Here is a 27,982-nt window from a genome sequence, read left to right as displayed (position 1 = left end):
CATTTTTCCCATTGTTTCTGGTTTAACTATTATAATTTGAAGTAATCATGGTTGGAAATGTTTAGATAAATCATGATGCCTCACTACCTTGTAATTTAACACCACAAAATAAGAACTGTAAGGCAAAGGGTTTGGACAACAGGGAGTACAGGTTACAAAACAGAAAAAGAGATCTGGATTTATTTGACATGAAAATAGAGGGTTTCTTATTCCAGGGTGTTTTTTACAGGAATTCTATACTTAAATTTTGGCCACTGAACTAGACTTGCTGATTGTATGAACTTGGATAAAATTCCATTCAGAAGAGAAAAGATGACCAAAATAAAAAACCTACCTCATGGGATTGTAGTGCAAATTGCATGAATTAATCCATGTGAAAGCATTTTGTAAATTGCAAACTGTGACACTAAATTTACTTTATACGAGACAATCACTAAGTGTTATTAAGTGATTGAAAGGAAATATTAATCCAACCTGTTATGTGGTTTTCAGAATGTATAAAAACAAGGAAAGCATTCCAACCTGTGAGTACCTCTGCCAGAAATGTTTACCTTAGTTGTGAAGGAACAGTTAGTCAAATCCAAATTGAGGGGTGTTAGGCAAAGCAACTGGCCTGGACTCTACAAAAACGTGTCGTGAAAGGTAAAAGGAGACTGTAGACATGCCTTGGTGATCCCTGATTAAATTCAGGATTTAAAATAAAATATAACAAATATTCCACACTGAAACAGACATTAGTGATACAATTGGAACATTTGGACTGTATATTGATTGCATTGTGTCAATTTAAAATTTTCTGAGTGTGGCTGGGCATGGTAGCTCAAGCCTGTAATCCCAGCACTTCGGGAGGCCGACGTGGGTGGATCATGAGGTCAGGAGATCAAGACTACCCTTGCTAACATGGTGAAACCCCATCTCTATTAAAGTACAAAAAAAATTTAGCCAGGCGTGGTGGTGGGCACCTGTGGTCGCAGCTACTCAGGAGGCTGAGGCAGGAGAATGGTGTGAACCCGGGAGGTGGAGCTTGCAGTGAGCCGAGATCACACCACTGTACTCCAGCCTGGGCCACAGAGCAAGACTCCATCTCAAAAAAAAAAAAAAATTTCCTGAGTGTGACCATTATTATGTAACTATGGTGGGCTCATTGCTCTTAGGAGGTATATGCTGAAGTATATAGGGGGTGAACCATCTTTATGTCTACAAGTGACTCAAATGGTTCAGCAAAATATTTAGATATGCAGAGAGATAAAGCAAATGTGGAAAAGTGTCATAATTTGGGAATCAAGGTGAAGGCCATCTAGTTGTTCATTGCTACCTATTCCTACAACCTTTCTACAGTTTTAAACATTTTCAAAATACAATTTTGGAAAAACAATTTAAGAAGAAAAAATCCAAGTACTCAAAAATACAGATCTTGAAATATGTCCTTTACAGAGCATGTCTTCCTGCAATTTTATTTTTCTGTGAGATGCCGATATATAGATTTTAAAAAAGAAAAATCTGTGTTTTTATAAATGTATGCTTTTAGGCAATGAACAGGATTCTTGTTACTAATTTGAAGCATATTCCCACTGGCTGGGCGCGGTGGCTCATGCCTGTAATCCCAGCACTTTGGGAGGCCGGAGGCGGGCAGATCACAAGGTCAGGAGTTCAAGACCAGCCTGACCAAAATGGCGAAACCCTGTCTCTACTAAAAATACAAAAATTAGCTGGGCGTGGTGGCACTTGCCTGTAATCCCAGCTACTCAGGAGGCTGGGGCAGGAGAATCACTTGAACCCGGGAGGTGGAGGTTGCAGTGAGCTGAGATTGTGTGCCACTGCATTCCAGCTTGGGCCACAGAGTGAGACTCTGTCTCAAAAAAAAAAAAAAGAAATATATTCCCACTGGAAAAATTCCAGGAAAATAGATAGAAGTTCTCAATCCATGTGCACATCTTTTGTGGTGTTTAAAAGTGAAGTAGAAATGTATCATGGGGTGTGTTCAAAAGGACAGAACATGATTTTTACTGTCCTCTTTAGAAAAAAATTCAAGTTTGAGGATCTCAGTTTAATGATTTTGTGATAATTTGCTACCCGGATCTTCTTTCCTATGAGATTAAACTTTTGTTTTCATTTTTTGAGCGAGACATTGGGAAGTTATTGTTAGCAGAGGTGAATCTGTGCAGGTCTGCACCAACTTGATTCTTGCCTCTTCAAAGGAAAGAATTCGATTGAGGGGCATGACTTAGAGTGAGAGACTGAGGCAAGTTTTTGAGGAGTGAGAGCTTATTAAAAAGTTTTAGAGCACGAACCAAAGGAAGTAAAGGACATTTGGAAAAGTGCCAAGCAGACAACTTGAGAGATCCAAGTACCCTGTTTGATCTTTGACTTGGGGTTTTATACATCGGCATGGTACAGGGGTTTCTGTCTCTCCTCCCCTGATTCTTCCCTTGGGACTAGCTTTCCGCATCCGTAGTGGCCTGCCAGCACTTGGGAGGGGAGCATGCTCAGTGTATTTACTGAAGTTGTGTGCATGCTCACTTGAGGCATTTTTCCCTTACCAGTCAAGTGTTCCTAGAGGGAGGTCATATACTAGTTAAACTCCGTCATTTTGCCCCTTAGTACACATACTTGGGTCCACTTGCCAACTCCTGAGATCTTATCAGGAAGCTGCTGATCGCCAACTTCAAGTGTTTCCTACCTATTGGGAGACTGCCTGTCCCCGGCACCAGCTGCCACCAATTATTATTTTAGAGAGCCAGTTTAACAACTACCTGACCATCACCTGATGGTTTAACATTGCCTGACCTGTTTGTGTTTGCTTAGCTATCTACCCTAACATTATCATGATGATTGACTTACTATTCTGTTGCTTATTCTTGGGGTTGATGTGGTGGGATTCTGATTTTCTCCCAGGTGATTGAGTCCAGGCAGAAATCTCATGATTCACCTTTTTTTCTCTCTCTTTCTTTTTTTTTTCCCGTAAAGGTCAAAGACAACAGAACTGGACCAAGAAAGTTCATAAGTTTTTGGTATGTAATTGAAAACTCTTTGCAACAAATTCTTTCTCTTTAGTGATATTTATGGCTTGAAAGGCCTGAGTTTCACTTTGTTATTCTAGTTTGTGAATCAACTTAGTGTAGTCTAGATATGTTTATGGTAGTCTAGGATTTATGCAGAGGGAAGTTCATAGTATTACTACTTTTGGTCCTCTGAAGATTACTTTTCAGTGGGAGAATTAAGTAATTTATTTAGTTATTTATGGGTTGATTCTTTTTTTTTTTTTTTTGCCTCTCTCAGAGTAAGGAATATACCATGACTATCAAAGTGCTTTAAAACTATAATTATGTGAAGAGTCTATTTTACAAGCAATTGCGTGTTTAGATGCCCGAGTATAAATTGAATGCTCTAGAAATGGAGTACTTACTGATTCAAATTTACTAATAATTACAATTAAATATTTATATTTAATAATTATAGTAGAACAGTAAAACAATCCGAAGATGTCCCCACCTCTAAAGTTTATAAGTTTATTCCTAATGATCTAGGAAAGACTGGAGTTGAATGCCTGTGTGTTCTTCTCATTATTACTCTGATTTTCTATTATAAAATGATTTTAAAAGTATTATATGTCTTAGCTCCTCACTGAAGTATCCGTCTTTTATTTGGTTTAACTCTTGTTTGTTTGTTTGTTTTTGAGACAGTGTCTCACTTTGTCCCCCACACTGGAGTGTAGTGGCATGATCGTGGCTCACTGCAGCCTTGATCTCCCAGGTTCAGGTGATTCTCTCACCTCAGCCTCCCAAGTATGCCACCATGCCCAGCTAATTTTTAAAATTTTTTGTAAAGACGGGGTCTCATTATGTTGCCCAAGCTGATCTCTAACTCCTGGTCTCCAGTGATCTTCTTGCCTCAGCCTCCCAAAGAGCTAGGATTATAGGCATGAACCATTGCACTAAGCCTTAATTCATTTTTTTCCAAAGATGAAACACAATTTTAAACTTCTGGGGAATTCAAAGGAAGTATTCTTTTCCAGTAATCTTATTTTTTTTGAGATGGAGTCTTGCTCTGTCTCCAGGCTGGAGTGCAGTGGCGTGATCTCGGCTCACTGCGACCTCCACCTTCCGGGTTCATGCCATTCTCCTGCCTCAGGCTCTCTGGTAACTCATACTACAATCGCCCGCCACCACACCCGGCTAATTTTTTGTATTTTTAGTAGAGATGGGGTTTCACCATGTTGGCCAGGGTGGTCTCGATCTCCTGACCTCATGATTCACCCGCCTCGGCCTCCCAAAGTGCTGGGATTACAGGCGTGAGCCACTGTGCCTGGCCGCCCACAGTTATCTATTAAGGACACATCTTTTTGTGACTCTATAGATATAATTGAAATTCTGGTAAATTTACAAGAATTGCTTAAGTCATTAAGCAATAACTTAAATGCTATTATTTCCTATGACCCAGAAAATAATCACTATTGTCCCCAGTATGTAGTTTCTACCATTTCCAATAATGTTGCAACTGTCTTTGAAACATTGTTAGTCATAACTCATTAGTCACCATTGTGCTTTTTGGTGACCATTGCCCTTCTCTTTCTTATTCTGTAGTTATTAAAACCCGTTGTCCTGGTTGTCCAACTCATGGACATGCAAATTAGCTTTGGTGCATACCTTAGTGGTTCAGATGTCTTCTAAGACATAAATTCTGTTGTTTCAACACGTGTATGAAAGATACGCATTTACTCATGAGTCAGTCAGTAAGATATCTGCACTGTCTTCTGCAGTAAAGAATGCTTTATTTACCATAAAATTTGATGTTTTGTTGAGGAATGTTAAGTGATGCTTTTTATACTCATACTTTTCATTGATGATATACAAAACTGATTACCCTAAGGTATTGACAAAAGTGGGTGATTTTACTGTCTTCAAAAGTTGTCAAGTATGTTTTCCAGTATAACACTTCTGACTCTCAGATTAGGGACCTCCCATCACAGTGGCCATCTAGTAAGAACATGGCTTGTTATAAGAAACTGTGTTTGTTGGAATTCTGAATTAGATGAACTTTATAGTCTCTTGTAATAAAATAAGAGATAGCACAATGGTACAAAGGGGAGGTTCTGAGCTCAGAGTTCTGGGGTTTGAATCTTATCTGTGACACAAATACACACCAATCTGTATGACCCTGGGCAAACTGCTTAACTTTTATGCACTTCACTTTCCTCATCTGTTAAATGGAGACAGTATTAGTACCCATAGCTGATGTAAGGATTTAATGTGTTAATATGAATATAGCTCTTAGAACAATATCTGGTGCATAATTAAGCACTTAATAAGTATTAGTTATGACGATATATTAGTCCATTCCCACACTGCTATAAAGAACTACCTGAGACTGGGAAATTTATAAAGAGAGGAGGTTTAATTGGCTCACTGTTCCACAGGCTGTACAGGAAGCGTGGCTGGGGAGGTGTCAGGAAACTTACAATCATGGCGGAAGGCAAAGAGGAAGTAGGCACAGTCTTCACATAGCAGAACGAGAGAGAGAAAAAGAGAGAGAAGGGGAAAGTGCTACACACTTTTTATATTTTATTTATTCTTATTTTTTAATTTTAAAAAACGGAAAGAGGGCTTTGCTATGTTGCCCAGACTGACCTCAAACTCCTGAGCTCAAGCGATCTGTTATACACTTTTAAACAACCAGATCTCATGAGAACTCACTCATTGTCATGAGAACAACAAGAGAAAATCCACCCCCATGATCCAGTCACCTCCCACCAGGCCCCTCTTTCAACACTGAAGATCATAATTCAACATGAGATTTGGGTAGGGGCACAGGGTCAAACCATATCAGATGGTGATGAATGATCTTGTCATCAGCCATGGCCTTTATTCCCAGCAACTTACTTCTTCAGGTGTCCTTATATACTGCCTTGGTTTCACCTGATGCAAACGTCAAGGCAAAGCTCAGACTCTTCACCGCTTTCTACTGAAACTGACATTGTGGTGTCCTTTCTTCTATCACACTGCTCTCCCCATTTTACAGGCTCCACCTCTCCTCTTCCCCTCCCTGCCTCATTGCAGGTCTTTCCACATACATCCAAATACCGCTGGATTTCAGATTTTATGACAAAGGGGCTTATTATGATATTTTTCTAGCAAAGTCAAATGTTTACATAAGAGAAAGTCTTGAACCAGTTACTAGGATAATAAAATGTCCTCCAACTTCATGCAAAAGTATGTTAACAATTTTCATCTTTTAATCCTGTCATTAAGCTATACTAAAGGAATCTTGTTTACCCAGTCATTCTAATATATTATCAACATAGTTCTTTTTTAAAAAATTTTATTTTACGTTCTGGGATACATGTGCAGAATGTGCAGGTTTGTTACATGGGTATACAGTTCCATGGTGGTTTGCTGCATCTATCAACCTGTCATCTAGGTTTTAAGCCCCATATGCATTAGTTATTTTTCCTAATGCTCTCCCTCCTCTTGCCCCCTACCCCCGACAGGTCCTGGTGTGTAATAGACATAGTTCTTAGTTCAAGGGTGTGTAGTGGGAGCAAACAGTTTCTATTTAGTTTTCATTCACATGTGCCTACATTTTTGGCCCCATACTTATTTTGAGTTTTCCACAGATTTCTTAAGTACAGAATGCTTGTCTAATTATTTTGACATATTCCTGCTGGGCAGTAAATATTGTGAAGTTTTATGTGAATGCATTTGAACATCAGGTTATATTTTTCTTACTGTTTTTTACTTGCTATAGCCTATGAAACTTATGTTCTAAGGATGGCTTAATTTTGATTTATGTTACCAAGTGATTCAAGGTGTCAATGGACTTTTTCCAGAACAGAAACGTGTGGGGCCAGGTCTCACACCTCTAATAAAGAAACATATCAGACTCCAAGGGTTTCTTGCCTTATTTTAAAATAAACTCTGTGTTAAAAACTTGTGTGCTGGCAGTGAAGAAATAGATGACCACATGTATTTTCTTCTTGAAGGCTCATAATTTTTGTGCATATGTGTGCAAAATATAACAATATGAACAAGAATGTGGGCAACTAGATTACAAAAAAAGAACTGGCAAAAGAATACTTATATGGACATTATTTCTTGAAAACAGTATCTGTAAGCTTTTCAGATTATTGAGAGGGCAGGTTAACATTGGAGCTGTTGTTTTCTTGGTTAATAATATTTTTGCTTTTTTAAAATTGTAGCTCAAAAATATGGGTATAGCTTTCTAAAAAATAGAATCCAATTTCAAGAATGATGAGGTACTAACTGAAAATCTCTAAATCTTTTGAGATTATTTCCACACATTAATAAGGCATTTCCTCAGAAAATTTTCTGCATGTATTATAGGTAGACAGTGAGGAAAAGGGAATAGAAAAGATCGAGTTTTCTCAGCAAGCAAAAGGTTTCTTGTTGCCATTTTCGTTTTCCCTGAGTTTATTATCCTCAGCAGAGACATCAATGTCTTTCCTAATAAAATCACCTTCCAGCCAAACTGTTAAAAAGGGCAACTACCTACCTTGGGTGTATGTCAGTTTACACAGAAAAAATTTAAATAGAGCTTGAAGAAATATATAAGACTTCTGTTAATAATTAATGAGGCACAGGAGCTCTTATTAGACTAGACTGTGTTATGCTGAAATTAACTCTCGAGTAACTCTGATTTCTTTTTTTTTTTTTTTTTTGAGTCGGAGTCTCACTCTGTTACCCAGGCTGGAGTGCAGTGGCACGATCTCGGCTCACACTGCAACCTCTGCCTCCCGGGTTCAAGCGATTCTTTTGCCTCAGTCTCCCGAGTAGCTGGGACTATAGGCAGACACCACCATGCCTGGCTAATTTTTAGTAGAGACGGGGTTTCACCATGTTGGCCAAGATGGTCTTGATCTCCTGACTTTGTGGTCCACCCACCTTGGCCTCCCAAAGTGCTGAGATTATAGGCGTGAGCCTCAGTGTGCCTGGCTGTATCTCTGATTTCTTACCCAAACTCTATGTTCAGTGCTGGTCGTCAGGAAGGGAGGGCTCCTCTACTCCATATAATCACTCAGGGATTCAGGCTGATGAAAGTTCCACCATCCTGCAACACCACCATGTCAATAGGTCGCTTCAGAGTTGGCCATGACACAGGAGGGTGTAGGGGCACTCATACATACTCTTCTCCAGACACAAAGTGATGACATCACCTCTGCCCAGTCCCTATTGGTCAGAACAACTCACGTGACCTCTCCTAACTGCATGGGCCTGGGAGGTCTTCCTGGGGACTGAGGGAGAAGAGGAGAACTAGACACAGAGCACAGTAGCAATTTCTTATCTGATTTTATGTGCTGCAAAGATATCACATCCAGTGTCTCTATACAACACCCTTCCTTTCTAAATCAGTCACACTTACAATTCCTTCTGTTCTGCCAGGTAATTGAGTTATTTTAATATTTTAAAATTAACTTCACATTTTTTACTTTCTGAGTTTAGATGAGAACAAATGAAACAAGGATTATGAAGAAGGAATCAGTGAAGGCATAGATTCCATCAACAGCAGAAAAATGTCTAGTTACATTTTAGCCTTCACCTGTTTATAGACTTAATTGGTGTTATTAATTGTACTTTCTTTTTTCCCAAAAAAATCATTGCTTGAAATTAAATGTAACTGCAAATGTGTGAGGATTGATTGCAAAATCAATTTAAGGGATATCAAGCTGGAAATATGAAACTATACTTGCATAGTTTCAGTAGATTGTATTTTACGTGTACAACTTTTTTTAATTATATGCTCATCTTTCCCTGAATCTTAATCTCATGTTCTTTTCCTTCTTCTATCTCACGTTTTTCTTTTTAAATGTCTTTGTCAGTTTATTAAAATATTTTACCAAGCAATGTTTTCACATAGGGCACATAAGGAATAAACAAACATGTCTAAAATATGTTTATTTTGCACTCACACTTGATTGTGTGTTTGGTTGGATATAGAACTTTATGTACAAATTTATTTTCACTCAGAACTTCAAAGGTATTGTCCCCATGTCCTTCAGCAGCTCATCTTGCATGAGAAATCTAATGCTGTTCTTGTTTCTTTAGAGATAGAACATTTTTGTTCTGTCTGTAAACTTTTAGAATTCTCTGTATACTTTGAAATTCTGAAATTTCACAAGATATATTCAAACTTACATCGTATTGTATTGTATTGTTTGTATTTTTTGAGACAGAGTTTTGCTCTGTCGCCCAGGCTGGAGTGTAGTGGCGCAATGTCGGCTCACTGCAAACTCCACCTCCTGGGTTCACACCATTCTCCTGCCTCAGCCTCCTGAGTAGCTGGGATTACAGGTGCCCACCACCGTGCCTGGCTAACTTTTGTATTTTTAGTAGAGACAGGGTTTCACTGAATTAGCCAAGATGTTCTCCATCTCCTGACCTCGTGATCCACCCGCCTCGGCTTTCCAAAGTGCTGGGATTACAGGTGTGAGCTCCCGCACCCGGCCTTTTGTTTTTGTTTGTTTTTTGTTTTTTGTTTTTGAGATGGAGTTTTGCTCTTGTGCCCCAGACTGGAGTGCAATGCATGATCTTGGCTTATTGCAACCTCCGCCTCCCGGATTCAAGTGAATCTCCTGCCTCAGCCTCCTGAGTAGCTGGGATTACAGGCATGCACCAGCATGCCTGGCTAATTTTTTTTTTTTTTTGTATTTTTAGTAGAGACGGGGTTTCACCATGTTGACCAGGCTGGTTCTGAACTCCTGACCTCAGGTGATCCACCCGCCTCGGCCTCCCAAAGTGCTGGGATTACAGGAATGAGGTACCACACCCCACCCTCAAATATACATCCTTGAAAATTTGTGGGATTGACTATTTTGTAGCATAGAAGATTTTTTCCACTCTCTCCCTGGGTTCTGCTTCCTGCTGTTGTGGCTTCATTTTCAATCTCTTTTCTCCACCATTTCACAAAGGTGACCACTGCTAACTCCAGGTTTGCAGGGCATTCATGGCTGACACCCCAGAAAAAAGGGACAAATCTCTTTCCCAATATTTCAGACAGGATTTCCTGATTATCTTGACTTGATGCACGTACTCCTTTCTGGATTGGTCATTGTGACAAAGAGGAGTAAGTACTTTGATCCATCTACTTCTTACCACTTCTATTGCTACCACTCTGGTCCAGCAAAAGAGATGACACTGTAATCTCTTCCCTGGATCATTCCAGTAGCCTCTTAATTGGTTTCTCTGTTTATGTCCTTTCTCTCTTTCAGTCTGTTCTCAGTGCTGGAACCAGAGCTGTTAATGTGTTTGTCAGATTGGAACCCTACAAAGCCATTCATTTTATTTATTTATTTATTTTATTTTGAGACAGAGTCTTGCTCTGTCACCCAGGTTGGTGTGCAATGGCGCAGTCTCAGCTCACTACCACCTCCGCTTCCCAGGTTCAAGCTATTCTCCTGCCTCAGCCTCCTGAGTACAGGATTACAGACAAGTGTCAGCATGCCAGGCTGTTTTTTTGTGTTGTTGTTGTTGAGATGGAGTTTCACTCTCGTTGCCCAGGCTGGAGAGCAATGGTGCCATCTCGGCTCATTGCAACCTCCACCTTCTGGGTTCAGGTTATTCTCCTGCCTCAGCCTCCCGAGTAGCTGGGATTACAGGTTGTGTGCCACACATCTGGCTAATTTTTTGTATTTTTAGTAGAAATGGGGTTTCACCATGTTGGCCAGGCTGGTCTCGAACTCCTAACTTCAGGTGATCCACCCGCCTCGGCCTCCCAAAGTGCTGGGATTATAGGCTTAAGCCACCATGCCTGGCCAAGCTTGCCCATTTAGCTTCAAGGAAAACTAAAGTCTTCAACAAGAGTTTATTTATTTAGAGACAAGCTTTCACATTGCTATCCAGGCTAGAGTGCAGTATGGCTCACTGCAACCTCAAACTCCTGGGCTCAAGTGATCCTCCCATCTCAGCCTCCTAAGTAGATAGGATTATAGGCATGCACCACCACACAAAGCTACTTTTTGAATTTTTTTTTTTTTTTTTTTTAAGAGATGGGGTCTTGCTGTGTTACCCAGGCTGGAGTGCAGTGTTGTGATCTCGGCTCACTGCAACCTCCACCTCCTGGGTTCAGGCAATTCTCCTGCCTCAGCCTCCCAAGTAGCTGGGATTACAGATGTACACCACCATGCCTGGGAATTTTTTTTTTTTTTTGTGTGTGTGTGTTTTAGTAGGCATGGGGTTTCACCATCTTGGCCAGGTTGGTCTTGAACTCCTGACCTCAAGTGATCTGCCCGCCTCGGCCTCCCTAAGTGCTGGGATTGCAGGCGTGAGCCACTGCACCTGGACTTAATTTTTAAATTGTTCTGTTGAGATGGGGATTCTCACTATGTTGCCCAAGCTGGTCTCAAACTCCTGGCCTCAAACAATCATTCCATCCTGGCCTCCCAAAGTGTTGGGATTACAGGTATAAGCCATAGCATTTGGCCTGGTTCTCACTTTTCAAAATGACTTTTATTTTGAAATATAACATACATACAGTGGAAAACATGAAAAAAATAGAATAGCTAGATGATTTATCATAAAGTGTAAATTCTTGCAACTGCCACTTGAGTCAAGAAATAGAATACCATTGGGATCCTGAATCCCCTCTTGTACCCCTTCCAATAAATAATTCCTGACTCCTCCTCAAAGGTTACCACTCTCCTGCCATTTGTGGTTATTGTGGTTGCATTTTGTTATAATTTTATGAGCCGAGTACACTTCCCTAAACAATATGATCTAGTTTTGGCTGCTGTATTATTTTATATAAATGGAATCATATCATTTATATTCTTTTGTGTCTAGCTTCTTTCTCTCAACGTTATGTCACTGTGGGTAGAAGTAGTTGTTTTGATTGCTATGTAGTTCATTGTAATGACTATATCACAATTTATTCATTTTCCCATTGATGGACATTTGTTTTGTTCTTTTGTTTTTTTTTTTTTTTAAACAATTTTTTAAATGATTTACTTCTTTGTAGAAATAGAGTTTCACTTTGTTTCCCAGGCTGGTCTTGAACTTCTGGCCTCCAGTGATCTTCCCACGTTGGCCTCTCAAAGCACTGGGATTATAGGCCTCAGCCACCATGCCCAGCCCTGTTTTTTGTTGTGGTTGTTATTAAAGAACTGGATAGAACCATTGTTACACATTTTCAGCATACATTTGCACACATATCTGAGGCATGTACACCTTAGAGTAAAGGTTGTGGGCATAGACTATGCATGTAATTAACCTTAGCAAGTGTTACCAAACACTCTTCCAAAATAATTTTCCACTGGCAATATTTTGAGTTTTCACTGGTTCTACAATCTTGCCAACACTTGGCATTGTCAGTCTTTTAAAATTACACTGTTTTGGTGGCTGTTTAATTATGTTTCATTGCTGTTCTGCCTTGCATTTCCCTGATGGTTAATGAGGTTTAGTGTCTCTCCTATATATATTGGCTAACTGATGTTCCTCCTTGGTCAAAGGCCAGTAAGTCTTTTCTCATTTTTGTCTTAGGTTTTCTGCCTGTTCCTTATTGATTCATGGGAGTTCTTTATAGATTCTGGATGCATGGCCTCATGCAAGTTGTATGTATGGCACATATTTCTTCTCATTCATTTGCTTGTTTTCTCGGTCCCTAAGGTATCTTTTGATGAATGGGAATTCTTAATTCTAATATGTTTCAACTTACAGCTTTTCCTTTATGGTTAGAACCAGTGGGGGAAATGACAGTATTTTCCATAGATGATACTGACATAATAGGCTATTAATTTAAAAGATGAAACTTGACCCCTATTTGAAACCATAATTGAAAATCAATTCCAAGTATATTGTAGATCTAATAAGGAAGACAAGGCAATAAAATTTGTAGAAGGAAAAGTAGGACAATATCCTTATGACCACAGAATAATGAAGATAACGGCAAAGGAAAAGCACTAGCCAGAGTCATCTTCACAATATTGACTCTTCCAATGAATGAACACAACATCTTTCCATTTATTTATACCTTTTTAAAGTTTCTTTCAAAAATTGATTTCTTCATTGAAGTCTTATACATCTTTTTTATTAGATTCATTCTAACATATTTGAATTTTTATGATACTGCTATTTTCTTAGAAATTTGACTTTCAAACTGTTGGTGGCTGGTAGAAATGTTACTGATTTTAACATATTGGCTTTGTAGCTAGCAACCTTCTTATGTCCACTTTTTTAAAATTTTGAGACAGGGTCTGGCTCTGACACCCAGACTGGAAAGTGGTGGCATGATCTCAGCTCATTGCAACCTCCATCCCTCAGGTTCAAGGGATCTCCTCACCCCAGCCCCCAAAATAGCTGGGACCTCAGGTGCACACCACCATGACCAGCTTTTTTTTTTTGTATTTTTGGTAGAGACAGGGTTTCTCCATGTTGCCCAGGCTGGTCTCAAACTCCTGAGCTCTAGCGATCCACACACCATAACCTCCCAAAGTGCTGGGATTACAGGCATGAGCCACCACACCTGGCCCACTTTTTAATTGTAATTGTTAATGTGTAGATTCTTTCTGCATGTAAAACTGTATCATCTGAAAATACTGACAATCTTGATTTTTTACCTTTTAATCATAATTTTTTTACCATTGTTTTCCAGTACTTTTGAGACAATGTTGTTAAGTGATAATGAGAATCTTTGGCTTATTGCTAATATCAAAGGAAAGGATTTCAACATGTCACCATCAAATATGTGATGTAGGAATAAGGAACTTCTTACTTATTGAAAACAGTGGAGTAAGGACCTTTTTGTTTTGACCATGACAGGAGTTTGGAGAGGGTTTGGCTTGACTTGGCAGTTCATCTTTGACCCATGTGACTTTAGCTGGGGTGACTAGGATTGGAGGATCCCTACTTTCAAGATCACTTTTGCATCCATACGTCTGGAGCCTTGGTGTCTCTTGGATTCCCATTCTCTACTTGGCATCCCGTTCTCCTGGGCCTGTCCACAGGGCTTGGCTCTTTGCAGCACAGCAACATCAGGGAACCTGGACCTGGTGAATGTCAATCTGGCTTCTGCTAGAGCATATGTTCCTCTTTCAGATGTAAAATCCCATGAAGTTGAGCCTGTGAGGTCATAGAAATTGCAATTAAACATATCTGTTAAATTAAAAATCAATTTCCAATCTAAACTTTTTTTTTCTACACAGGAGTTTAAAAATAATAATCTAAACAATTGTCATAGCTGAATTTTAGTACTATGGAGTAAAGAAAAAAATAGGTGATTCCTTCTATTTTGCGATGACAGACTTTTACTTTTGAGGTTAAATGAAGATATTTAGGGCAGAAGGAGAGAGGAAGGTGCATCTGTGCATGGAAGGTGAGGAGGTGGGCACAGTACAGCGTGTAGGTGAGGTGCGAGTGAGAAAGTGAGCATGTAAAGACGAGAGTGGGTGGACCACAGGAAGCTGGGCGGACCACAGGAAGCTGGCTGGAAAAAAAAAGTCATTGACTTTACTTAATTAAAAGCAAGAAAAAAGCAACCCAAAGACAAGCGGAAAATCTCACAGGCAAAGTCTGTAAAGGGATGGAAACAAAAAATAAGCCCACATGTGTTCAGAGAAAGGTGAAGTGACTGGCCAGTTACAGTCTGCTCTGTAATTTTTGTATTACTTCGCAGTACTTTATACAGTAAGATAGTCTAATTAACAACAACAACAACAACAGTATACAGTAAGATAGTCTAATTAACAACAACAACAGCAACCAATAAAAGAGCCAATGCTTCCTGGAGAAACAAATAGAAAATTTTCTTTCTGAAAACTTAAGATTTCTGAGTTTATGATTCTAGTGATTTTAAAAAATGCGCTATTTAAATCGAAAGAATGTCAAATTAGGGAGTCGGGATGATTTAATCTTTTGTCTTAAGGTAAATATTGTACTTAGGTATTTTTCCACTAGGTGTCTCTTTGCATACATGTTATGATTTCAGAGAAAGCGAATCTATTCCTGAAGGCATTCACTTATGTGGATTGTGTCAACAAATATCTCAATTTGGGTTGGTGGGTATTTAAGAATGACTTTAATTTCAGTCCTTCCTAAAGAATAAATAGGTGTCTTTTAGTGACTTCTCTTGTTCTTGCTTTAAATGTTTTGGAGACGCTAACCCAGATTTTTCAGCAGATGCAAAATTGAGGTCCTTGTGCCTGTGTGGTTACCAGCATGATACGGTTTAAGCCTTCAATTCATAGCCTGCCTATGTGGGATTCTGACCAGGATGTGAGCCCTTCATAATTTCTGAATGAAGCCTCACCTAGGATGCACAATTCCCAAATGAGCTGCGTGCAGCTAGTCAGTGTCTCTTTCTGAGAGCTGTATTGCCTGCTGATCAGATCCTTCCAGACCACACAGTGGCAGCTGATCTGTGATCCCATGAGTAGCCCTTTGGGCAGCCACATTATCACAACTAGTCACCTTAGGTCCCCCTGAATTGTCTAAATTTGGTAAATAGCTTACTCATTCTAACTTGTCCTAAAGTTGAGGCAGGGCCAATGTAAGTAAACAGATATTTATTAGGTGCCCACTGCATGTCTTGCCTTCAATGTCTGTAAGAATTATTAGATTCATTCATTCTCTAAGAATGTAATGAGATCTACTATTTGAAAAAAAAAAAAAAAAAAAAAAAGCCTGCTTCTAAGGAGAATTTGAAAAGGCAAAGATTATTCTGAGACAGCACTGCTGATGACCACAGGGCCCCGGACCTGGGGTTTGAACATCTGAATTTAAATTTGGCTTTAACTTGCTAGTTGTGGAAACCAGTTAGTCTACCCGCTCTGTATATTAGTTTCTTCATGTGTAAAAGTGTAAGTTACTTTACAGCGTTGCTGTGAAGGCTGAAAACAGTTTGCAATAGTTCTGCCAAATATCATTATACGAGCCTCCAAGAAAAGTCACCCTATTCTGGGTAAAGCAGCCCTTACCATGATTATATACAGTAGTTTAACTCCTTATGGTCTCTCTTGTCTGGTAACCCTTGGGCGACCTTTGCAAAATTACAAGGCCCCTAAAAATGATCTTTTCTTTTCTTTCCTCCCTCCTTCTTTTCCTTCCTCCCTCCCTTCCTCCTTCCTTCCCTCCCTCCCTCCTTCCCTCCCTCTTTCCCTCCCTCCCTTTTCGTTTTTTTCTTTTCCCTTCCTTCCTCTCTCCCCCGCTCCTTTTCTCTTTCTTTCCTTCCTTCCTTCCTTCCTTCCTTCCTTCCTTCCTTCCTTCCTTCCTTTTTTTTCTCTCTCTCTTTCTCTCTTTCTTTCTTTTCTTCTGAGATGGAGTCTCTCTCTGTTGCCCAGGCTGGAGTGCAGTGGCACAATCTTGGCTCACTGCAACCTCTGCCTCCCAGGTTCAAGTGATTCTCCTGCCTCAGCCTCTTGGGTAGCTGGGATTACAGGCACCTGCCACCATACCCAGCTAAATGTTTTGGTATTTTTAGTAGAGACGGGGTTTCACCATGTTGGTCAGGCTGGTTTCGAACTCGTGACCTCAAGAGATCCACCCGCCTTGGCCTCCCAAAGTGCTAGGATTACAGGTGTGAGTCACCGCACCCAACCCCTAAAATGATATTTCTTAAGGAAAGATCTAGCCAGACAGAAGAGGATTTGGCTTCAACTCTAGAGCAATGGGTGCAAACGGTTGACAGCTTTTATAATCATTTTTTTTTCTTGGCTGCCTTCTAGCCAGTGAATGTTCAGTTGCAGAGTTCCCTGCTGTATGGGGTATAGTTGCTCACTTTGGTGTAAAGGGCATTGAATGGAATAACGTTTGGCAAAGCAGAAATAAAGTGACTGGCTGCCTCAGAGCCATGTACACTGTCTGAATTTCACCAAGTAGAAAAACATTTCATCTTCTGCAGACAGAAAATGTAATTATTGTTCATGTGGAGAAATGGAGAGATGCAAATTGCAGAAAGGTAAGGGCCATCACTTGCTATTCCTAACTGGCTCGTCCTAGAGCACTGTGTCAGCTCTTGCCTCACAGGCTGGAGTGAAGCAAACTAGGAATTGGCGGTATTATTTGGGGGATGCCCTAGTAGGGACCTGGAAGGAACCAGGCTGGGCTCATGGAACAGACTATGATAGATTGCAGTGGGCCTCATAATTGATACCTTATCTAGGAGCTACCAGTGCTTCCTGTGTCCTTATTAGGGAGCTGGTGCCCCTTTTCTCCTATGATGTAGCAGCTTGAGGACAGTACAAACTTTTGAGGTGGCTCCTGGAGTTTCAGTCTGAGAATCCCTGAGAATCACACCTCAGCACACAGCCAGCTTGGATCCTAGAGTGACTGGCTCCTAGAGGTTCCTTGGATCTGGAGCTGGCATAGGAGAAGCAGGTGTGACGGTGTGTTTTATCTGCACTGATAGGGTGTGTATATTTGTGTGTCTTTGAGGGGTAGGTTCAAATATGCATTGTGGTACCCCTGCCTATATAAATAATTGGAATCGTTGAACATCTATCTCTGCTTTGGAGAACCAGTGACAACAACTGCTTTCCAGGCAGGTGTCATGGAACTTAAGACAACCACAGAACAAACCCAACTCTGTAGAAACAAGTGCCAGTGCTTTTCAGGGCCTCTGGTCTACCCCATGGTTTGGTGAAGGGAACCTTGATTGGGTGCAGCCAACACAGCGTGCATGTGGGCCCGGGCTGGGCTCTGGGTGCTCTGAAGAGGATTGACCAGGGTGTAGCCCATGGCAGGTCTCTGCTTGCCCCAGCCTAATGGACCCTGCAGGTGCAGACCACATTTTAGAAGTTCCAGGTTCAGGAGGCCCACAGAAGGACAAGAGACCCCTGTGGTTCAGCAACTCAGGGGAGCTTTGTACCTCCAAGAGGGGCATGGCCAATAGCCATTGGCATTTGGCCCTTTCCAGGATGTAAAAGAGGCAAATTGTTTGAGAGCTCTTGCAGTTTTCCACCTGTTTGTTATTATGGTAAAATGGTCCACTGAGAGGACAGATTGACATTATTGGCTGAAAGAAAGTCTTTTATCTCCCTTAGCTTTGTGGATTTTGTGTGTCTGAGCCTTGATTGTCAGGGCTGACAGCTTATGTGGGAATTCGTGAAGGGAAAGCAGGGAAGAGGCCTGCCAGTCTCTGCAGATGACGGATTGCAGTATTTTTATGGTGTCAAAAATAAAGTAATTTTAAGCATCATAGTTTTTCTGTTTGAAAAAAGCTGTGGTTCTTAAAACCATCTGTCAATTCATCATCAAAGCAGAGAGAAGGCAGAAAAGAAATGCAATGAAATAAGCGGAAAAGACAACAATAAAAAAGGGAAGATAAGTGAAAGAGAAAGAATGAGAATATTCTATAGCAAGTAGAAAACGGATTGGAATCAGAAGGACACTTTGAGCTTAAGTTAAAAAGAAAAAAGCAGCCTGGCGCGGTGGGTCATGCCTGTAATCCCAGCACTTTGGGAGGCTGAGGCGGTCGGATCCCGAGGTCAGGAAATCGAGACCATCCTGGCTAACATGGTGAAACCCCGTCTGTACTAAAAATACAAAAAATTCGCGGGACGTGGTGGCGGGCACCTGTAGTCCCAGCTACTGGGGAGGCTGAGGCAGGAGAATGGTGTGAACCCGGGAGGCGGAGCTTGCAGTGAGCCGAGATCGCGCCATTGCATTCCAGCCTGGGCGACAGAGCGAGACTCCATGTAAGAAAGAAGAGAAAGAAAGAAAGAGAAAAAGAGAGAAAGAGAAAGAGAGAAGGAGAGAGAAGAAAGGAGGCAGGGAGGGAGGGAGGGAAGGAAGGAAGGAAGGAAGGAGAGAGAAAGAAAGTTAAAATAATTTGGATGAACCTATTTTCTTCCTCATAAAGTTCCTGAACAAAGTCACAACCCCAAACCGCCCCTGCCCCATATGTCACTGTACACAGGCTAGTAGGGAAGTCATCTTGCATTTGCTTCCTTCTCTCCTGCTTTGCCTTGACAAGTGAAGTCTCCTACGAATTGGCAAAACGAATGGATTATCTCATGTCCTTTGCTTTTATATGTGAGCAAAGATGAATGTCCTCTTCTGTTTTCCATGGCATTGCTGTGATGGACTATCATTTAACAGAACATGCTCGCTTGCAAACAGTGCTTGTCTCCAGTAGAGTGTGGCCGTTTGCTGCCACATGGATTACCTGCTTGTCGATGGTCAAGACTTCTGCCACGACGATAACAAGCATTTTTTGTTTCCTCTTAGCTCTGGCTTCTGGATTAAGAATAATGCACATTGTTTGCCTGTGTTTGTGAACTTCGTATAAATGCATTTGCTGCTGTAATGTCTTGCAAATGCTAGCATTATAATTTTAAAGGATAAATTAATCTGTGGGTTTAAAAAATTTTAGTTCAGACCTGTTTTGTTTTCACTTAAGGCTCCATGAGAAAGAGAATCAACCTAGCTCCTATGTTATTTCAACTGGAAAATCGTCTCTAAATCACAATAAATTATCTTCTTTTTAAAAATAAAAACATTAGGCATGGTACTTATTTTGCTGCATGATTCCAAAGATGATAATGTATAGATGGTAACAGTCTAGGGAATAACCAAGACAGTTACTTTTGCATCAGTTGAATCAATAAATTCCCTTAGTGGAATTTTTTTCTTGATTCTTAAGAAAATACTAATTATGCTAGCCTTCTTTATAAATAGTTTATTTGTTGCAGATTGATATTCTTGGTTTATTTTCTGGGTTTAAAATAACATAGAATGAGAGTCCATATTTCTATCTTAAATAACTTACTAAACAATTTCTAAAATTGCTAGAACACACTTGGTTTAAGAACCATGCAATTTGTGATTAAAACAAAATGGAATGATTCTTTATTAATATACGTGAAGGAAAATCTCTTCTTTGAAATTGACTTTATTACTCATTTGCTAACAAAACATACTTTCCAGTTTTCAGTTGCAGAGTTTATCAGGAATGCGTTGTATTTCACTTAACCAACTTAAACAATTAATGATTTCATTGGTTTGGCTATGTTTCATGTTGTAGTATGTTGAAAAATTGTTCTTTAAAGAAGATAACTGTTTTAAATATGATTGAGATAACCATTCCCTTAAACTCTGAAACAAAGCACCAGAAATGGCATTGGTGAGTTGGCTAGGGAGTTTAACCAACCTTGAAGTGTGAAAGCTATTTTATTTGATGAAACCTGTTATCACACTTGTTCGATCCCTTTAGTTGTATACTAATTCCATCAGGAAGAATAGTTTTGTATAATGAAGCTATTTCTAGGTAATGGCTCCCATTCTAGATAATTGCTACCACTTACTAAGCATGCACTGTGCCCTGTGTGCTTCCCATATGATATCTCATTTAATTATCACAAACACCTTATGAGTTAGTTATTATTACTCAAAGAGGAGGCATTTATTAGTCACAGCATTAAGCAATTTCCATAAGTTTTCACATTTAACAAGTGGCAGAGTTGGGATTTGAACTTAAAGCTGCTTGACTCTAATCTACATACTTCAGTGCAGTAGTTTTCTTTTAGAGACACATTCTCACTCTGTTGTTCAGGATGGAGTGCAATAGCATAATCAAAGCTCATTGCAGACTTGAACTCCTGGGCTCAAGCAATCTTCCCACCTTAGCCTCCTGAGTAGCTGGGACTACAGGTGCACGTCACCATATCCTGCTAATTTTTTAACTTTTTTGTAAAAATGAGGGTTTTGCTATGTTGCCCAGGCTCGTCTCATACTTCTGGTCTTAAGTTATCCTTCCATCTTGGTCTTCCAAACTGCTGGGATTACAGATGTAAGCCATTGAACCCGGCCTAGTTTTAAGCATATATTTCTGGTTGTGTACCCATAAAAGAACTTGGGAGCCTCATGTAGCCCCTTATACTTCAAATTGTCACCTAAAGGTTTTGTCATACATGTAGTTGAAAAGGTGTGTTTTCTGGCATATTGTAAATATTGATGATAAAAAAGGTTACACTTCTGTATAAAAGTAACCTATGCAATATAGATATCATAAAGAGTTGGTATGTCCCATAATTTTTTTTTAAAGTAATCTTTAGTGCTTTTAAATTTTACATTGTTTTCTTTTCTCCTGAAACTCATATTTTCATTCCACTATCATGGATTTTTATCCTATTATGTGATTTTTTTTTTTCTTTAAGAGACAGGATCCCACTCGGTCACCCAGGCTGCAGTGCAGTGGCACGATCATAGCAACCTTGACCTTCTGGGTGGGAGGGATACTCCTGCCTCAATCTCCCAACTACATATGCCTGCCACCATATCTGGCTGATTTTTCTTGTTCTTTTTTTTTTTTTTTTGTAGAGATATGGTCTTGCTATGTTGCCCAGACTGCTCTTGAACTCCTGACCTCAAGTGATCCTCCTACCTCAGCATCCCAAAGTGCTGGGTGCTGGGATTACAGGTGTGAGCCATTGTGCCAAGTCCTATTATATAATTTTATGCCTGAAAATATTTTATTGATAATTCTATCATACATTTAAGCTAAAAGAATAGTTTTGTTTTAGTGTGTGTGGTGGGGGAACAAGGTCTGGCTCTGTCACCTAGGCTGGAGTTGCAGTGACTCACTGCAACCTCAGCCTCCGGGGCTCAAGCCATCCTCCCACCTGAGCCTCCCTGGTAGCTGGGACCACAAGTGTGCACCACCACACCTGGCTAATTTTTGTATTTTTTGCATAGATGGGGTTTCACCATGTTGGCCAGGCTGGTCTTGAACTCGTCATCTCAAGCTATCTGCCCACCTTGGCCTCCCAAAGTGCTGGGATTAGAGTCATGAGCCACCGTACCTGGCCGAGAATACATATTTAAGTTGAAATTAATTTAAAACTTTTTTGGTGACATAATTATTTAAGCCAAAAAATTTTATTCAGAGTTATTATTATAATTATTATTGGTACATAATTTAACAAACATTAATATGATATGCTACCCATTTTGACTGATAATGATTGAATAAAACAGATGAATATTTTTATTGAATATGCAGTACTTAATGAGATAGATGAGACATTCCCCCCTAATTATGTAACAGACACATGAATGAACATTATTTATTACTACAATGAGAGAGTTGAGAACTAATTTTAATCCTATTATTGGTTTTTATGTATGTAAGCACTTAGAAATATTTTTCACATAAGTAAATATGTAGGAATCGAGCACTTTTTGAACTCCTTCCAAGGATATGCCAAATATCACATGGTGATTTATCAGAACAATTACTTTCATAATCCATAGACAATTCAAATAGGTTTTTCCTTAATTTTGTTGAATGCAAAGAACTGGAAACCTCTTGATATACAAAAGTGTTTTGTTACCCTGTCATTAGGTTCTTGTCTATTTTTAAATTTGTGGTAATTCAGAAATTCATTATAAAGACATATCAAATAGTCATTATTTCTTCCTTCAATTCTTATTTATAGGCGCTTTGCTTAACCTGATATTCTCAGAAAGGATTGTGAATACTGAAAAAATATTACTTTTAAAACACCTTTGCCAGGATTTTTTTTCACAATCTGCTTTTATTGTGTGCTTTATATACATATTTTCATCAAAACCTTGGAGCTACCTATTTAGCTTATCAACATATGGACACCATGTGTCCTGGTTAATAGCTGAACCAGTTCTCATTGTCCAAATAATCAAAAGTATGTACATGAGTCTCCATAGCCCTCATTTCTTTTCCTAATTCTTCTTGGTTATGGCCATGGGCTTTGTCTGGAAGAGGAGAACCAAGAGTTGAACTTAGCTTATTTTGGTGATTCTTCTGCCCAAAATTATTTTTGAATCATTTTAGTGGAATTTAGATTTCATATGTTTCAACTACTTCAAGAAACAAAGTACTGGTCAGGCATGGTTGCTCACTCATGTAATCACAATGCTTTAGGATGCCAAGGCAAGAGGATTGTTTAAAACCAGGAGTTTGAGACCAGCCTGGGCGACAAAGCAATACCCTGTCTCTATTTTTTTTTATTTAAAATTTAAAATAAAATAAAATAAAATGAAATAAAACAAAGATACAAAAAAAGAAACAAAGTACTGAAACTTCAAGATTATGAATGAAACGCTCATACACAGACTCCACAAAGGGACATCCAGCCCTAGCTGTCTCCCATCCCATCTCCACCACCCATGCCAGTGACTGCGTATTATTTCTGCCCTTTTGCTCTTTGACCAAAGGAAGTATGACATCAACACCATCTCATTTCCATATCCTGCAGATTGGGGAGGAGCCTTCTAATGGGATATTCATGATGCCAATATTTTACAAAACAAAAATTTGGAATTCACAAATTTCCTTTATGGAAACTCATCTATAGTGAGTGGTTTTATTGCTTGTATATTTAATTCATTTACTCAACAAATATATATTGAACTACATATGCAGAGCGTGACATATACAGTCCCCTGTATACAGAGACTGGAGACACAGCAGCAAATAAGTGAACAAGGCTAGACACAGTGGCTGCCTTCAGGTAGGATATATTATAATGGAGAGTCAGATGTTAAAGAACCAATTGCAAAATTAATCATTCACTACAATGATGAAAACTTCTATGAATAAAAAATAAGGTAATGTGAGAGGCTATAAAAGGTGATCGATCTCTCCTAAGGATCAGGGAAGGTTTTCTTGATGGAGTGTCCTTCTGTCAGAGAGTTGAAAAATTAGATGGTATAAGCCATCCTAGGTGGGGACTGTTGAGAAAAAGCATGCACCAAGCCTCTGAAATGGAAATAAATGTGTTTGAGGGCTTAAAAAAAAAAAAAAAAAAAAAAGACAGTAAGGGAGATGGAGAGAAACAGATATGGAAACAACCCAAGGAAGGGCTGGAGATGAGGTAGTGGTCAGATGGTGCAAAACCTCACTTGTAGGAGGTTTTCACAATTTTGATCTTTATTTAACGACAAATAACCATTGTAGGGATTTAAGGAAAGAGGTAAATAGTCAGATGTGCACTGAAAAAAAAAAATCACTGGGCCAGAGAGAAGGCTGGGACATCAGCTAGGATGTTCTTGCAGTGGTCCAAGAGGGAGGTGCTGATGGCTTGGACTAGGATGATGGCAATAGGTGTGAACAGAGAGGACTTAAGGGATAGTTAGGAATTAAGCAGGTAAAATGCATACCAAAGAAAGATTCTGAGTTGAGATGGAGCTCCCTGGGTGCTGCTGCAGCTACCCAAACCACAGTGGAGCAGGCAGAACCCCTGCCCTCCTGAGCAGGGCTGCAGCCACCCAAGCTGTACCTACAGATCTGAGTCTCCCTGTGCTCTTGGGGGGCCAGGAGCAGGCAGGAGCCCTGCCCTCCCGGGTGCAGCTACAGCCACCCAAACTGTAGCTGCAAACCCAGGCCTCCCACTACAAAGAGTTGATAGGACCTACCCACCCCCAGACTCAGGCATCACTGCACTCTTGGGGGCCTGAGAAGGCCCCTGCTGTCCTTCAGGCTCGGGGGTGCCTGCTCTTGCTGCCTGGCTTCTCCCTGCCATCAGTGCCTGCTCTGATGGGAGCAAAGTCCCCACAAGCCCAGGCAGCATGGACAGCAGCAGGAGGCAGACAGATTCCAGGGCGGAAGGGGGCAGGTCCCTGGTGAGGCCCACCTTCAGGCTGGGGAGGGCCTGAAGACTGGGGGCCGGGCTGCCGGTCTCACCAACTGGAGTGGGAACTTGTGGTGCCTTTTCTGGGCCCTCCCGTGGCCACCCATGGACCAATCTGTGTATTTCCTCACCTCTGAGGCCATAAAAGCCCCAAGATGAAACAGAGCTGAGCAGACATCCCGACAACCAGTTGTAGGGAGGAGCTACCCTGTGCTGAGAGCTTCAGGACCTGCAGAGACATTGGGACTACCAGCTACAGAGAGGAGCGACCCACTCCAGGGCCTCCTCTCTGCTGAAAGCTGAACACTCCATGGGACGACCTGCCTGTGGAGAGGAACTACCCACTATGGGTCTTCTCTGAGCTGTTCTAACACTCAATAAAGCTCCTCTTCATCTTGCTCCCTTCTACTTGTCTGTGTACCTCATTATTCCTGGATGCAGGACAAGAACTTGGGCAAAGGTGCCACTGGCCACAGAAGTTTCTGGCCAGAAGAGCAACAACCCAAAGATCCTGTAACATTTTGATATCCCAACATGTGAGAGTATTCTTTTCTTTCTTTCTTTTTTTTTTTTTTGAGACGAAGTCTCGCTCTGTCACCCAGGCTGGAGTGCAGTGGCCAGATCTCAGCTCACTGCAAGCTCCGCCCCCTGGGTTTACTCCATTCTCCTGCCTCAGCCTCCCGAGTAGCTGGGACCACAGACGCCTGCCACCTCGCCCGGCTAGATTTTGTATTTTTTATTAGAGACAGGTTTTCACCCTGTTGACCAGGATGGTCTCGATCTCCTGACCTCATGATCCGCCCCTCTCGGCCTCCCAAAGTGCTGGGATTACAGGCTTGAGCCACCGCGCCTGGCCGAGAGTATTCTTTTCAACACACCTCCACCTCCAGCCAAATTGGCTTCCATCACTTAATTTTTTACAATCTTGAAGATTAAAAATTGAATCATGATATTTTATTTTGCATTTATTTTATTACTAATGAGATGAAGCATTAGTTATTTGTATTTTATTTTTTCCAGTTTTCCTTTATTTGTTCTTCTATTAGTTTGCTTATTATCATCTTTGTGACATGTAAGAACTCTATTTTATGGTTCTTATTTATTATTAAATGTATATTTCAGATATTTTTATCAGCTTGTGACTTGATTTTTAAAATTTAGGTTTTAGTGATTTTTTTAAGAAATAAGTTAAAATTAAGTAATTAAATTTATCAGTCTTTTTATTGTGGTTTCTCTCTTTCACATTTTACCAATAAATGTCTTATTAATATCTACATAATATAAACATAGCATTTTTGATATGAGAAAGGAGTTTCCATTACTCAGAATTTGGGAACCTCCACTGGTGTAAGAAGCAAACAGGTCATGAATGTGTACTTGTCGTGTCACTGGGAAGAAGTTGAAAAGCTGTCTGCTTTGGGGAGAGTTTCAGTGGCTTGTGGATCTTTAACACGTTTCTTGCTTGTCAAAGTTGAAAACATGAGGATTTCATTTGCTTTTCTTGAAACCACAGAGTGTCTTGTTTTTCAGGCAACCCACTACAAAGTGCAAACATCAAAAGGAGCCCATCTTGGTATTAAAGTTTGGGACTTCAGAGGCAGGGGAGTTAGCTGTGTTTTCAAAGTTGGATAATAGTGATGGGCCACATTTTCACATCTTAGTTGCATTGTTTGTCACGAAGAGGAAAAGATTTCCACTTCTCAAAATGTGTGTGTGTGTATGTGTGTGTGTGTGTATATATATTAGAGAGAGCAAGCAATATTAAGTGTTTAAATCATGTACATGTCTTGTTGAATACTTGAAAAGAATATTGACAAATGTATAAATGAAATTCTGGCTTATCTTATGAACTCAACTTTAAACAGTTGACTTACTGAGTTCTGAAATAAAAAGCTATTTATTTATTTATTCATTAAAACAATTTTTTAAGAGACAGGATCTTGTTCTGTCACTTAGGCTGAAGTGTAGTGCTGCCATTATAGCTCACTGTAACCTTGAACCCCTGGGTTCAAGCAATCCTCCCACATCAGCCTCCTGAGCAGCTGGGACTACAGGTGTGTGCCGCTGTAACTGGCTATTTTTTTTTTTCTTTTAGGGACAGGGTCACCCTATGTTGTTCAGGCTGGTCTTGAACTACTGACCTCAAGCAATCATCCCGCCTTGGCCTCCCAAAGCTCTGGGACTAGAGGCATGAGTCACCATGCCTGGCCGAAAGGCTATTTAATGAATTACTTTTATTGTAAAATTGATTAATCACAATAGAATTATTTTCTCTCCCCACTCAAAGAGATATGTTTTTATGAACACTTTAATATCACATTTAACTGAAAGTATTTTTTCTCTTCTAGCTTTTGTTTCTACTAAGATGACATCATACATGGCTATTGATGGCAGTGCTCTTGTAAGTATCCTTTGGAATACCCCAGGCTTTAGATATTGTCAGTTTGATGAATGAGTAAAATAATAGGTTGATTTCAAGTTTGGCCAGCAATTTATTGTCTTCAATTTCATTAGCCACAGTAGAACCAAAGACCCTGTTGCTAGGTTTAAAGGGTCTTATGGTCACCAAGCATTTAAGACCTCTAGATTTTTACTTTTAAAGTTTAAGCTGCATACCATGGTTTTAATATACTGTACATAAATTATATTTTAAGAAGATGCTAGCTATGGTACTGGTGGAACCTCTCATGCAAACTCTATAGGAAAAATTCTGTTAATAATTTCACTGAAATTGGGCTGGGCATGGCGCCCACCACCTCGCCCGGCTAGTTTTTTGTATTTTTTAGTAGAGACGGGGTTTCACCGTGTTGGCCAGGATGGTCTCGATCTCCTGACCTCATGATCCGCCCATTTTGGCCTCCCAAAGTGTTGGGATTACAGGCTTGAGCCACTGCGCCTGGCCTCATGGGTATCTTTTAAAACAATTTTATAGTCATATGTTTGCCTAAGATAGGTCAGTGAATTGAGCAAGTATATAATTCTATTAGACAAGCAAACTTACACAGGGAAAAATTAGGAAGTTGATGTCAGTAACATGGCATTTCTAATAGAAGGGACTGTGGGGAGTGGTGTGGGATTGTATGGTGTGCTTCTTTTGGCAAATCTAATGACATCATGATGGATGTATAGGACAGAGTTTTAGGAGCAGAGCTAAAAGCAGAATCAGAAGTGGCATGTTGGGAGGATAAAGTACAGACTTTCTGCCAGATCTGGAATGTGGACTGTGGTTTCTTGATGCAAATTAGAAAATGGATGTCAAGGGAGTTTGTGGTAACAGTGATGAAGAAACTGAGTTAACTAGATAGCTCCTGAAAGGGACACCTTAGTAAAATGCAGGGCGGCTGATACATCCTTTGCTTGACTTGCTAACAACGTCATATTCCAAAAATTGAAAAAGCAATGAAAATACTTTAATTCTGGTGGTAATTCTAA

General features: G+C 40.1%; 1 protein-coding gene across 10 annotated transcripts in view; it reads left to right on the top strand.

The window, feature by feature from the left end:
• Window positions 1-27,982, top strand: part of IPCEF1 (interaction protein for cytohesin exchange factors 1) — a 207,965-nt gene that overhangs the window by 68,913 nt on the left and 111,070 nt on the right. For 7 of the 10 annotated variants that reach the window (XM_023206113.2, XM_023206109.2, XM_023206105.2 and 4 more), the window contains 2 exons: window positions 2,968-3,011; window positions 26,899-26,951. Coding sequence is in view for 8 of the 10 variants with exons in the window: in XM_023206109.2 (XP_023061877.1) it covers window positions 26,916-26,951 (36 nt within the window). In the remaining 2 variants the exon portion in view is untranslated. The remainder of the gene's footprint in view (window positions 1-2,967; window positions 3,012-26,898; window positions 26,952-27,982) is intronic. The other 3 variants (XM_023206112.3, XM_023206114.3, XM_023206108.3) reach the window with 1 other exon arrangement.

The sequence above is a fragment of the Piliocolobus tephrosceles genome, chromosome 5 (assembly GCF_002776525.5).
Source record: "Piliocolobus tephrosceles isolate RC106 chromosome 5, ASM277652v3, whole genome shotgun sequence".
Taxonomy (NCBI): domain Eukaryota; kingdom Metazoa; phylum Chordata; class Mammalia; order Primates; family Cercopithecidae; genus Piliocolobus; species Piliocolobus tephrosceles.
Note: the sequence above shows the minus strand (reverse complement) of the source record. Positions and strands in the feature narration are given on the sequence as shown.